At 38.2% G+C, this 12,909-nt stretch overlaps 1 protein-coding gene and 1 long non-coding RNA gene across 3 annotated transcripts in view; one reads left to right on the top strand and one right to left on the bottom strand.

The window, feature by feature from the left end:
* VCL (vinculin) overlaps positions 1–12,909 on the bottom strand; it is a 109,818-nt gene that overhangs the window by 43,499 nt on the left and 53,410 nt on the right. For both annotated transcript variants that reach the window (XM_081563979.1, XM_081563968.1), the window contains exon 3: positions 139–289. In XM_081563979.1, coding sequence (XP_081420105.1) covers positions 139–289 — 151 coding nt within the window. The remainder of the gene's footprint in view (positions 1–138; positions 290–12,909) is intronic.
* Positions 7,656–12,193, top strand: LOC145536174 (uncharacterized). Its single transcript, XR_014075684.1, has 2 exons — positions 7,656–9,421; positions 9,798–12,193. It is a non-coding gene; the product is annotated as an uncharacterized LOC145536174 (long non-coding RNA).

Here is a 12,909-nt window from a genome sequence, read left to right on the forward strand (position 1 = left end):
TAAGTAGAAAACACAGTGATTCAGATGTGTAGCTGGTCAACGTTTTCTCATCCTAAACAATCCTCAATCCTCCATTATTATCTTTACGTCTGGGCTTTTTGTCAGGAAGAGGTCTGCTTGGGCCTCAGGGTGCCTTACCTCAGCCTCGTCGAAGGTGAGGAGCAGGTCTGATGTGCCGGAGAGGATGCCTCTTGACCCATCAATTAGATAATCTCGAGCAGGCACTGAGTAAGGGTCTGACTGAAGCATCTGGGCTGCTTGGACAAGCTTGGTGCAAGCATTCTCCACCCTGTGGGGAGGAACATGGAGTTAACTCGCTGGCAGAACCAACCAGAAGAATATCACATGCAAATTCAATGAATGTAAATGGAGATAAATTCACATTTTTTTCCTATATGGAAAATAGACAAGAGTTTCCAGCTTTTAAAATTTGCAACTAAGGACACCATATTCATTCACTCACTGCATTAAGCCTTTGTTCTTTATTATTTCCTGACTACAAAACATAATGAAAAGAAGTTCTGGACCTTTTACTTTAGGTGGCTATATCTTTGTAACTCCTTTGTTTCCTTACTACTCACCCTATACACAGTGCCATTAAAAGACACTGACAACAGTTTCAGATTCAACGTCTGGAAACAAAATACCAAAGCACTGTGCTAAATGAAAAAAATAATAATCAGACGAACCAAAGGAATAGGAGGAAGCACAAAGAAAAAGCACGAGGTAATGTACAAATTTTTCATTCATCTAGTCAAATGGATTTGTTTGACAAACTAGACTGTTTGAAAACAGCCCTATAAAACAGTGGTGTTAATTAAAATGTCACTGGCATTAATAACCAGTAATTAATAGTTTAATATAATTTAGTATAATAGCATGGATGACCTGATTAGTGAAGTCAGGTGTTTTTTGGAGGTGGGAGATCATTTTAAAAAGGAATCCAAAATGCATAAAGCAAATATTCGCCTTGATCCTCTTGTACTACTAATATGTATTCATTCATTCAACTATGCTTCTACACAGAGGTGAAAAGGACCTACCGGATCATTTCCTCTAATCCCATACTCAATAAATGCATTATGGTATCACAGAGTAACTTATAAACACATGTAATAAATTACTTTAAATTAAAATATTTAGCCAAAATTACACATTCTTATTGGAAAACACAAAAAAAAATGTCCCACGCAAATAAAAGCCCACTCCCAGGCAGTTCTGAGGATCAAATGAAATAGTATAAAATTCCACAAGTACAAGGCAGTCTTGCACTGTTAATAAATAGAATTAAACCAACATATCAATTTCAACTACATAAAAAGCACTGGGCTTTGGACACATAAGTATGTATATAAAGATGCAAAACACACTAACTTTCAAGAAGCATACTCTGCTGCTGCTGCTGCTAAGTCGCTTCAGTCATGTCCGACTCTGTGCGACCCCATAGACAGCAGCCACCAGGCTCCCCCGTCCCTGGGATTCTCCAGGCAAGAACACTGGGGTGGGTGAAGCATACTCTGGTAAGCCACAAACATCAGAGCCATAAGGCAGCAAATTATAAATATCAGCAAAGAGCAAGACCTCACTGATGTGGCTTTTGATCATCAATCTTAGATGACTGGTTATATTTAGTTAAAATTGTTTAATTAAAATTAAAATTTAATTTGAAATTATATAACATATATACCTCTACATATGACAAAAACATATGCACATATATAAAACCCTAAGGCATACAGTGAAAATTTTTCTTCCCTCCACCATCTCCTAGGCATTCAAATTCCATCTACTTGCAACCAATGTTAACCATTTCCTCTGTATTCTTCAATAAAAAAGATACTTTATGCACAAAGAAACAAAAACACAGGCTTCCATTTTTTTAATATAAATAGGATCATACTATGCATACTCTCTGTATTATGATTTTTTCACTTAATTTAACTTGGAGATGTTCCAATAGAAGTACCCAAAGAACCTCCCTATTCTTTTACACAGCTCCATAAGTCCATAATTTACTAGCCTGCTGCAATGAACCACATTGAATAAACATCTTTTCTGTTGTTGTTCGTGCTGTGCAGCTTCCAAGATATTAGTCTCCTTACCAGGGACTGAATTTGGCTCAGGAAATGAAATACAAAAAAGCAAAATGGCTGTCTGAGGAGGCCTTACAAATAGATGTGAAAAGAAGAGAAGCAAAAAGCAAAGGAGAAAAGGAAAAATACACCCATTTGAATGTAGTTCAGTTCAGTTCAGATCAGTCGCTCAGTCGTGTCCGACTCTTTGCGACCCCATGAATTGCAGCATGCCAGGCCTCCCTGTCCATCACCAACTCCCAGAGTCTACCCAAACCCATGTCCATCGAGTCAGTGATGCCATCCAACCATCTCATCTTCTGTCGTCCCCTTCTCTTCCTGCCCCGAATCCTTCCCAGCATTAGGGTGTTTTCCAATGAGTCAACTCTTCCCATGAGGTGGCCAAAGTATTGGAAATTCAGCTTCAACATCAGTCCTTCCAATGAACACCCAGGACTGATCTCCTTCAAGATGGACTGGTTGGATCTCCTTGCAGTCCAAGGGACTCACAAGAGTCTTCTCCAACACCACAGTTCAAAAGCATCAATTCTGCGGCGCTCAGCTTTCTTCATTGTCCAACTCTCACATCCATACATGACCACTGGAAAAACCATAGCCTTGACTAGACGGACTTTTGTTGGCAAAGTAATATCTCTGCTTTTAAATATGCTATCTAGGTTGGCCATAACCTTCCTTCCAAGGAGTAAGCGTCTTTTAATTTCATGGCTGCAATCACCATCAGCAGTGATTTTGGAGCCCAAAAAAATAAAGTCTGATACTGTTTCCACTGTTTCCCCATCTATTTCCCATGAAGTGATGGGACCAGATGCCATGATCATAGTTTTCTGAATGTTGAGCTTTAAGCCAACTTTTTCACTCTCCTCTTTCACTTTCATCAAGAGGCTCTTTAGTTCTTCTTCAGTTTCTGCCATAAGGGTGGTGTCATCAGCATATCTGAGGTTATTGATATTTCTCCAGGCAATCTTGAATGTAGAGTTCCAAAGAATAGCAAGGAGAGATAAGAAAGCTTTCCTCAGCAATCAATGCAAAGAAATAGAGGAAAACAATAGAATGGGAAAGACTAGAGATCTCTTCAAGAAAATTAGAGATACCAAGGGAACATTTCATGCAAAGATGGGCTTAATAAAGGACAGAAACGGTATGGACCTAACAGAAGCAGAAGATATTAAGAAGAGGTGGCAAGAATGCACAGAAGAACTGTACAAAAAAAGATCTTCACGACCCAGATAATCACGATGGTGTGATCACTCACACTCACCTAGAGCCAGACATCCTGGAACGTGAAGTTAAGTGGGCCTTAGGAAGCATCACTATGAACAAAGTTAGTGGAGGTGATAAAATTCCAATTGAGTTATTTCAAATCCTAAAAAATGATGCTGTGAAAGTGCTGCACTCAATATGTCAGCAAATTTGGAAAACTCAGCAGTGGCCACAGGACTGGAAAAGGTCAGTTTTCATTCCAATCCCAAAGAAAGGCAATGTCAAAGAATGCTCAAACTACTGCACAAGTGCACTCATCTCACACACTAGTAAAGTAATGCCCAAAATTCTCCAAGCCAGGCTTCAGCAATACGTGAACCATGAACTTCTAGATGTTCAAGCTGGTTTTAGAAAAGGCAGAGGAACCAGAGATCAAATTGCCCACATCCACTGGATCATCAAAAATACAAGAGAGTTCCAGAAAAACATCTATTTCTGCTTTATTGACTATGCCAAAGCCGTTGACTGTGTGGATCACAATAAATTGTGGAAAATTCTGAAGGAGATGGGAATACCAAACCACCTGACCTGCCTCCTGAGAAACCTGTATGCAGGTCAGGAAGCAACAGTTAGAACTGGACATGGAACAACAGACTGGTTCCAAATAGGAAAGGAGTACATCAAGGCTGTATATTGTCACCCTGCTTATTTAACTTATATGCAGAGTACATCATGAGAAACGCTGGGCTGGATGAAGCACAAGCGGGAATCAAGATTGCCTGGAGAAATATCAATAACCTCAGATATGCAGATGACACCACCCTTATGGCAGAAACTGAAGAAGAACTAAAGAGCCTCTTGATGAAGGTGAAAGAGGAGAGTGAAAAAGTTGGGTTTAAGCTCAACATTCAGAAAACTAAGATCATGGCATCCGGTCCCATCACTTCATGGCAAACAGATGGTGAAACAATAGAAACAGTGTCAGACTTTATTTTTGGGGGCTCCAAAATTACTGCAGATGGTGATTGCAGCCATGAATTAAAAGACGCTTGCTCCTTGGAAGGAAAGTTATGACCAACCTAGACAGCATATTAAAAAGCAGAGACATTACTTTGCTAACAAAGGTCCCTCTAGTCAAGGCTATGGTTTTTCCAGTAGTCATGTATGGATGTTGAGCGTTGGACTATAAAGAAAGCTGAGCGTCGCAGAATGGATGCTTTTGAACTGTGGTGTTGGAGAAGACTCTTGAGAGTCCCTTGGACAGCAAGGAGATCCAACCAGTCTATCCTAAAGGTGATCAATCCTGGGTGTTCATTGGAACGACTGATGTTAAAGCTGAATTTCCAATACTTTGGCCAGCTGAAGCAAAGAGCTGACTCATTTGAAAGGACTCTGATGCTGGGAAAGATTGAGAGCACGAGGAGAAGGGGATGACAGAGGATGAGATGGTTTGGCATCACTGACTCAATGGACATGGGTTTGGGTAGACTCCGGCAGTTGGTGATGGACAGGAAGGCCTGGCGTGCTGCGGTTAATGGGGTCACACCACAATGGATAAGAGCACCTGCTTCCTCAGGGTCTCAACAACCCAATGTATAAACAAACTTGGGTATCTTCACCAATATGACAGACCAAAATTGATAAATCTCAATAGCTTGAGATGAAACTTATATAACATACAATTAGTAATTTTAAAGGGTATAATTTTCTATGTGCTTGAAAAGAATAAGTTTGTTCTTAATTTTTAAGGTGAATTATTTTATATATTCATTAACTTAAGCTTGTTAACTGTGATGTTCAAATCTTCTATATGTTTGCTGATAATTTTTTGGTCTGTTTAATCCGTCAATTACTGAGTGATTAAAAATCCCACCAGAACAACAGATTTCCATATCCCCTGGCAGCTCTGTTTTTGTTTTACTGAAGCTAACTTATTAGGTACATATAAATGTGCAATTATTATATCTTTCTTATAATTTGAACATATAAATCATTAGGTGACACCTCTCTATATCTCCAATAATGTTTTTTGCTGATATTAATATGATAAACCAGCTTGTTTTGACTATTGTATTGATTGGATATAACTTTAACTCTCTGTATCCTTGTATTTTCGGATCAAAGGTGGCTCAGTGGTAAAGAAACCACCTGCCAATGCAGGAGACACAAGAGACTTGGGTTTGATTCCTGAGTCAGGAAGATTTTCCCTGAAGAAGGAAATGGCAACCCACCCCAGTATTCTTGCCTGGAAAATTCCTTGGTCAGAGGAGCCTCATGGGGTATAGTCCAGGGGTTGCAAGGAGTCAGACACGACTGAGCACATACACACATATCCTTTTATTTTAGATGTGTCTTTATGAGTCTGCTAGTGACAAAATGTATTCATTTTGGTTTGTTTGAAACTGCCTACTTTGTCTTCATTCTTCAAAGACTGTTTCACTAGTACAGAATTCTGGTTGATCACTATTTTATCAACACGTTGAAGGTATTATTTCACTATGATCTGAAAACAGAACCAAAAAAGAGATGTCATGGAAGTAGAGGTTGGAGTGACATGGGGCTATAAGTCAAGGAATTGGACAGTGCCTAGTGGCTGGAAAAGGCAAGGGAACGAATCCTTTCCTTAAATCTCCGGAAGGAACCAACTCTGTTAACCTATTTTGGACTTTTGACCTCCAGAACTGTAAAATAAAGCATTTGTAGTGTGTTTGTTGTGAGAGTAATAGTAGACTGGCATCCAACTGAAATTTACTAGGTGTACAAAAATGCATGAAAATACTATCTATTATGAAGAGAAAAAATAATCATTCAAAACCAACCCAGAAATGACATAGATGACAGAATTAGTAGACAAGAAGGTTAAAATAGTTACTATGTATTATTTCATATGCTCAAAGCTAAAGGAAAGACTGAGTAGATAAATGAAAATTATATATTAAAAAAACACTTAAATAGATCAACTAGAGATGTGTCTGAGATACAAAACTACACTGGATAGATTACTACTAGGTAAGATATAACACAAAGTTTTGTTTTTTCTTTTTTCTTTTTTGCACGAAGATTATTGAAACTGAAGTCATAGCAATGAAAATTATTTAAAATAGGAGAAAACTTAAAAGAAAATGAGCAGAGCATCTATGAGTTGTGGCACAATTCCAAGCAGCCTGTATGTGTGTAACTGAAGTCCCCAAAGGAGAGAAAAAGAGACAGGAAAAAAATTGAAAGAAAAAATAGCTACAAATTTTTCAAATTTAATGAAAACAATAAAGCACGAGGTTCAAAAAGCTTCATAAACCCCAAGCACAAAAACCATCAAAGGACTCACAACAAGCTACATCATAAGAAGTTGCTTAAAACCAATAATGAAGAGAAAATATTAAAAGCAGCCAGAGAAAAATGAGACACTTTATAGTACAAAGAAACAAAGATAAGAATAACAACAGACTTCTCACTGGAAACAATACAAGCCAGAGAAGAGTGGAGCAAAGCACTGAAAGAACTTTGGGTAGATACAAAGAAAATATTTCAAAAATTTAAGGCAAAATAAAGACTTTTCCAGCTATGCAAAAGTTAAAAGAATTCATCACCCAGCAGACTTGAACTATAAAAAAAAGTTAAAGGAAGTCCTTCAGGAAGAAAATTATACCAGACAGAAGTTTGGATTTACAGAAATAAATGAAGAACACAAAATGGCAACTATGTGCATAAATATAAAAGCACATTTTTTTCTTATTTTTAAATCTTTAAAAGATAATTGACTGGCTAAAGCAAGAACTTTTTAAGACATGAAGTTCAAAAAAGGTAAATCTGATTTGGCTGACTAGTTAGACAATGAGGACTGGTTTTGCCAATATTGTGGCAAGTGTTTTCCACAAATTAAGAGTTAAATTAACACAGAAACATTTGAGATGTGTACAAAATACATAAAATGGCAGAAAATACATGCTTTGCAGCTAAACTTATGATTTTAAAATATTCAAATATTTAAATTTAAAATAATTAAATATTTAATTAAATAAATATTTAAATTTATTTCCAATTTAAATTTGAAATATTCAAGGTATTCAAAAGTATTCAAAGTATTTCAAAAGTCCTTTAGGAATAGTCAGGCTTCCTCTACGGCTCAGCTCGTAAAGAATCCACCTGCAGTGCAGGAGACCTGGGTTCGATCCCTGGGTTGGGAAGATCCCTTAGAGAAGGGAAAGGCTACCCACTCCAGTATTCTGGCCTAGAGAATTCCATGGACTGAACAGTCCATGGGGTCGCAAAGAGTTGGACACGACTGAGCGACTTTCACTTTAGGAATAGTCAGATGCTTACTGAAGACCACTAGTTGAAGAGCACTGGCCATCTGCTTCAAGGTTTGTTTCTTTTTTTTTTTTTTTAACAACCATTCCCTCTAGCTGAAACGCCTCTTTCTCTCTCCTCTCTTTTGCTTGACTAACCCCTATTTATTTTCTTAGGTGCTGCTTTTTTTTTTTTTTCCAGTTTTCAAACTTTTATTTTATATACAAAGAACAAGTATTGTTTCTGCATATGGTACATGTGCTGGATGATCTATTAAAGGGAGTTTATTTAGGCCAAGTTAATGAAGCTCATGTCCTTCAAGTACTGGCTGCACATCTTGAGTTCGTATTTCCAGATCAGACCTCACTGGTTTGAGTAGGCCAGCAAAAGCCAGAACCCTGGCCAAATTTTCTCAGATGGCTCCAGTAGAGCTGCTGGTGACCCACACTGCTTTCTCGGTGGCAACAAAGCAAAAGGAACAAGAGAGCACACACATGTGCTCTTCAAAATTTGAGGACACAATTTACCCAGAAGGTAGTGTTGACAAATGACTAGGTGCTGCTTTTAAACAATTCTTCCTTCAGGAAACCTACCCAAATTTATAAGTGTCCCTCTTATGTGTTCACATGAGACATAAACGCTTCTGGCTTTGTTTTTCCTATCTCTCACAAGAGTGTAAGTTCAGCAAGATCAAGGACCTTATCTTTCCTGTATTCACAGGGTACAATCCCTGACACATCAGAAATATTCAATAAATACTCAATAAACACTTGTTGAATGAATGAATGGATTTTTTCAAGTACAGGATATCCTGAAATCATCTGGCCATCAAAATCATTAACTTTAAAAGGTCACAAACTTATTTCTAGGTTAACATGAACCTTGATGAAATTATAGCAAACAAACATAAACACCACAGACTGCAACTACTGCACTACACCTATTTGAAAAGATAATTTCTGCACAAGTGTTTCAAATTTGGAAAAAGCAAAAAATAAATGAAAGGAATAACCATCATGGAGAAAGGAAACAGAAAAAAAAAAAAAAAAGATGCAATGGAAAAGCTTTACAGGAACCAATTTCATTCTCCACTAATGGTTCCCTTGTGTGGTAAAATGATAGGGCCAAAACAGACACTGCATCCTTTCCTTTACCTACAATAAGACATCTGATCTGTACATTAAAATTTAATGAGATTCATAAAGCCAAACAAATCCCACCATGACTAACCAGTAGGCAGAAACAGGAAGGAGTCTGTCTTGTCTGTGGAAAATGTGATTTTATTTAAACATTCAACCTGCCTGGCTTCTTAAAGTGATCTGCTTTTTAATACAAATCTTTTTTAAAAAGCATTTTAGAGAATGACAGTAGGGATAAGGTCTATTTACTAAATAATTATAAATTAAAAAAATAAATCTTGACTATATATTAATCATAATGAGTTAGTTACTTTAAATCAATCAGCTAACACATTTTAAGTCTTCTCTCTGCCTTTGAGTCTTCAATTTAAATTAGTAGAAAGCTCTTCTGCTTTAGATCAATGAACCAATGACAGCCTCACAGGACCCACTCATAACCCTCAAGTCCATTCTTCATAAAATTACTACATGATGTAACACCATATCATTTAAGAGATGGAAAGGTTCCAAACTATTCAGTTCCACGTGACTTCAATTATCACTAATCAAGATGTTTTAACTTATGCTGAATTTTTTTATTTAAGAAAAAGAAGAGAAAAACAGATGTAGAGATCATAAAGATTCATTGCCACAAGACATTTTTAAAGATTCTTCTAGACTGCATCCAGAAGTGAGTTCAGTTCAGTTCAGTCACTCAGTTGTGTCCAACTCTTTGCGAGCCCATGGACTGCAGCATGCCAGGCCCCTCTGTCCATCACCAACTCCCAGAGCCTACTCAAACTCATGCCCATTGAGTTGGTGATGCCATCTAACTACCTCATCCTCGGTCATCCCCTTCTCCTCACGTCTTCAATCTTTCCCAGAATTAGGATCTTTTCAAATGAGTCAGTTTTTCGCATCAGGTAGACAAATTATTGGAGTTTCAGCTTCAGCATCAGTCGTTCCAATGAATATTCAGGATTGATCTCCTTTAGAATGGACTGGTTGGATCTCCTTGCTGTCCAAGGGACTCTCAAGAGTCTTCTCCAATACCATAGTTCAAAAGCGTCAATTCTTCGGCCCTCAGGTTTCTTTATAGTCCAACTCTCACATCCATACATGACTACTGGAAAAACTATAGCTTTGATTAGATGGACCTTTGTTGGCAAAGTAATGTCTCTGCTTTTTAATATGCTGTCTAGGTTGGTCATAACTTTTCTTCCAAGGAGCAACCATATTTTAACTTCAAGGCTGCAGTCACCATCTGCAGTGATTTTGGAGCCCCTAAAAATAAAGTCAGCCACTGTTTCCACTGTTTCCCCATCTATTTGCCATGAAGTGATGGGACCGGATGCCGTGATCTTAGTTTTCTGAATGTTGAGTTTTAAGCCAACTTTTTCACTCTCCTCTTTCGCTTTCATCAAGAGGCTCTTTAGTTTTTCTTTGCTTTCTGCCATAAGGGTGGTGTCATATGCATATCTGAGGTTACTGATATTTCTCCCGGCAATCTTGATTCCAGCTCATGCTTCATCCAGCCCGGCATTTCATGTGATGTACTCTACATATAAGATAAATAAGCAGCATGACAATATACAGCCTTGATGTACTCCTTTCCAGATTTGGAACTAGTCTGTTGTCCCATGTCCAGTTCTAACTATTGCTTCTTGACCTCCATACAGATTTCTCAGGAGGCAGGTCAGGTGGTCTGGTATTCCTATCTCTTGAAGAATTTTCCACAGTTTGTTGTTATCCACATAGTCAAAGGCTTTGGCATAGTCAATAAAGCAGAAGTAGATGTTTTTCTGGAACTCTCTTGCTTTTTTAATGATCCAGTGGATGTTGGCAATTTGATCTCTGATTCCTCTGCCTTTTCTAAATCCAACTTGAACATCTGGAAGTTCACAGTTCACGTACTGTTGAAGCCTGCCTTGGAGAATTTTGAGCACTACTTTGCTAGTGTGTGAGGTGAGTGCAACTGTGTGGTGGTTTGAGCATTCTTTGGCATTGCCTTTCTTAGGGATTGGAATGAAGACTGACCTTTTCCAGCCCTGTGGCCACTGCTGAGTTTTCCAAATTTGCTGACATATTGAGTGCAGCACTTTCACAGCATCATCAAAGAAGTGAGTTACTAATCTTAAATTCCTTTAGTTTAATTCTTTCATATATTTGTTCATCTAACATATTGAGGACTTACTACGTGCTACATGAGTCCTAGAACTAGATTGGAAGGAAAGTACACTACACAAGCTTGCAGAATCTTAGTTCCTCAACCAGGGATTGAACCTGGGCCCACAGCATTGAAAGCATCAAGTCCTAACTGCTAGACTGCTAGGGAACTTCATAGATTTTTTTTAAGTCCCTATTTTTAAGGGGTTACTACCTTGGTAAGACGAGACATATAAATAAACAAATATGAATTAGTATTTAGAAGTATGCCCAGTACATGCTGAGGGAATACAAAAGTAAAAGTAGTCTTCTTTCTTTAACTGAGAGATTACAAGAGTTGTGATAGAAAAGGTGCTCCTGCCCTCAGAAGCTCAGCACTACTTATAATGACAATTCTCCTAGTAGCATCTCTTTGAGTTGTTTTTTCCATGGAATTATATTCTCCCCATCTCCTTCTCTCCCTCCCTGTCTTTCTTTCTCTGTGTGAGTGAGACCTCTCTCACTCTCTCACAGTGACACAGTCAAGTGTTCTTTCTGTGAACAATAATAAACATTTGCAGTAGACCTGCTTTGACTAGGGAAGGGCAGTTAACTACTACAAAGGACAGGTAAATCCCTCGCCCTGAAGCCAAATAATCTCAATCTACTCTGTCAAAATCAATTATCATATCCCAGCTCACTGATTTAGATGAGGAAGGGAGAGAAAGAGAGCTGGAAAAAATAATACAAGTACACCTTGGAGATATCGAGGGTTTGGTTCCAGACCACCGAAATAAAGTAAATATCACAATAAAGTGAGACACACAAATGTTTTGCTTTTCTAGCACATATAAAAGTTATGTTTACACTCTATTGTAGTCTATTAAGTATGCAACAGCATGATTCCCAGAAGAAAAACTACATACTTTAATTTTAAAATACTTTATCACTTAAAAAAAAATGCTAAGCACCATCTGACAATGCACGGTTCCCATAAACCTTTGTGAAAAACTCAGTATCTGCAAAGCACAATGAAGTTAAATGCAATAAAACATGGTATGCCTCACTAAAGGAGAGAGTCTTATGGGCCTATTTAGACATATATTGCTCCATAACTTTAAACCAGAAAGCTCTCTAAAACACTCAGCAAGTTAAACTTTCACCCCACCCCTAAAACACATGTTAAGGGGTGGTGGAAACTACCCCATATCAAATTCACTATTTGAATAAAACCTAACCTTAGACAGTACAGTCACTTAGATTATAAACACTATTACAAAAAATATATTATGTTTGCTAAAGACTGCAGTGCTGTGGAACAGAACACCTGAAAATATGATTTCATGGAAGTCGGATTAGCCTGGAGCACATCCAAGGAAGCAGGTGTTTACATCCTGGGACCTGTCCTCTCAAGAGAGAGAGAGCTGGTCAGATCACAAGCACATCCGATCAGTCGAAGCACAGACAACGCTTGGTAGATGGAACGGAAACAGGTGGGAGGAAGAAAGAACACAATCAGCTGGTGGATGAGGTTTTCACCACTGTAGCCACGGCACCCAACGTGACCATTTCCAACCAGGCTGACCCTGGCATAATGACCTCACAGGCAAAATCAACTGGCCAGGCTATTCCTGCTATCTTCTTAATGCATGTTCAGACCTCCCCTCCCTTCTTATCTGGGCAGGGTCTCTCGGAGATCATGAAAGGGCCAGATCACTTCCAAGTTTGAGAAACCCATCATATATAAAAATGAAGAAATGCCAAAAGAAGGTTATAAACATAGTGGAATATTAAGTCTTTACAATCAGTAATTTTAATTGCATGATAAAGATTTTCTTTTAAGACTCCCTTTTTTTCTCTGGGACTATATACATGGTATCATTTGAAGAAAATACTAAAGTCCAGGCCCTTCACAAATATAAGGCCTGGGTGAGAGGCCAGGGGTTGAGGGTAAGGGGTAAGCACTCAAATACCCTCTGCTTTCCTAAATTTAGAACCTAACCCAAGATCAGTAAAAATGACTGCTGATGCCTCAAATATTCTCCCTTTTCTAGGTATTCAAGCAT

This window comes from Giraffa tippelskirchi, chromosome 2 (assembly GCF_054371585.1).
Source record: "Giraffa tippelskirchi isolate mGirTip1 chromosome 2, T2T-mGirTip1v1.2.pri, whole genome shotgun sequence".
NCBI classification, from domain to species: domain Eukaryota; kingdom Metazoa; phylum Chordata; class Mammalia; order Artiodactyla; family Giraffidae; genus Giraffa; species Giraffa tippelskirchi.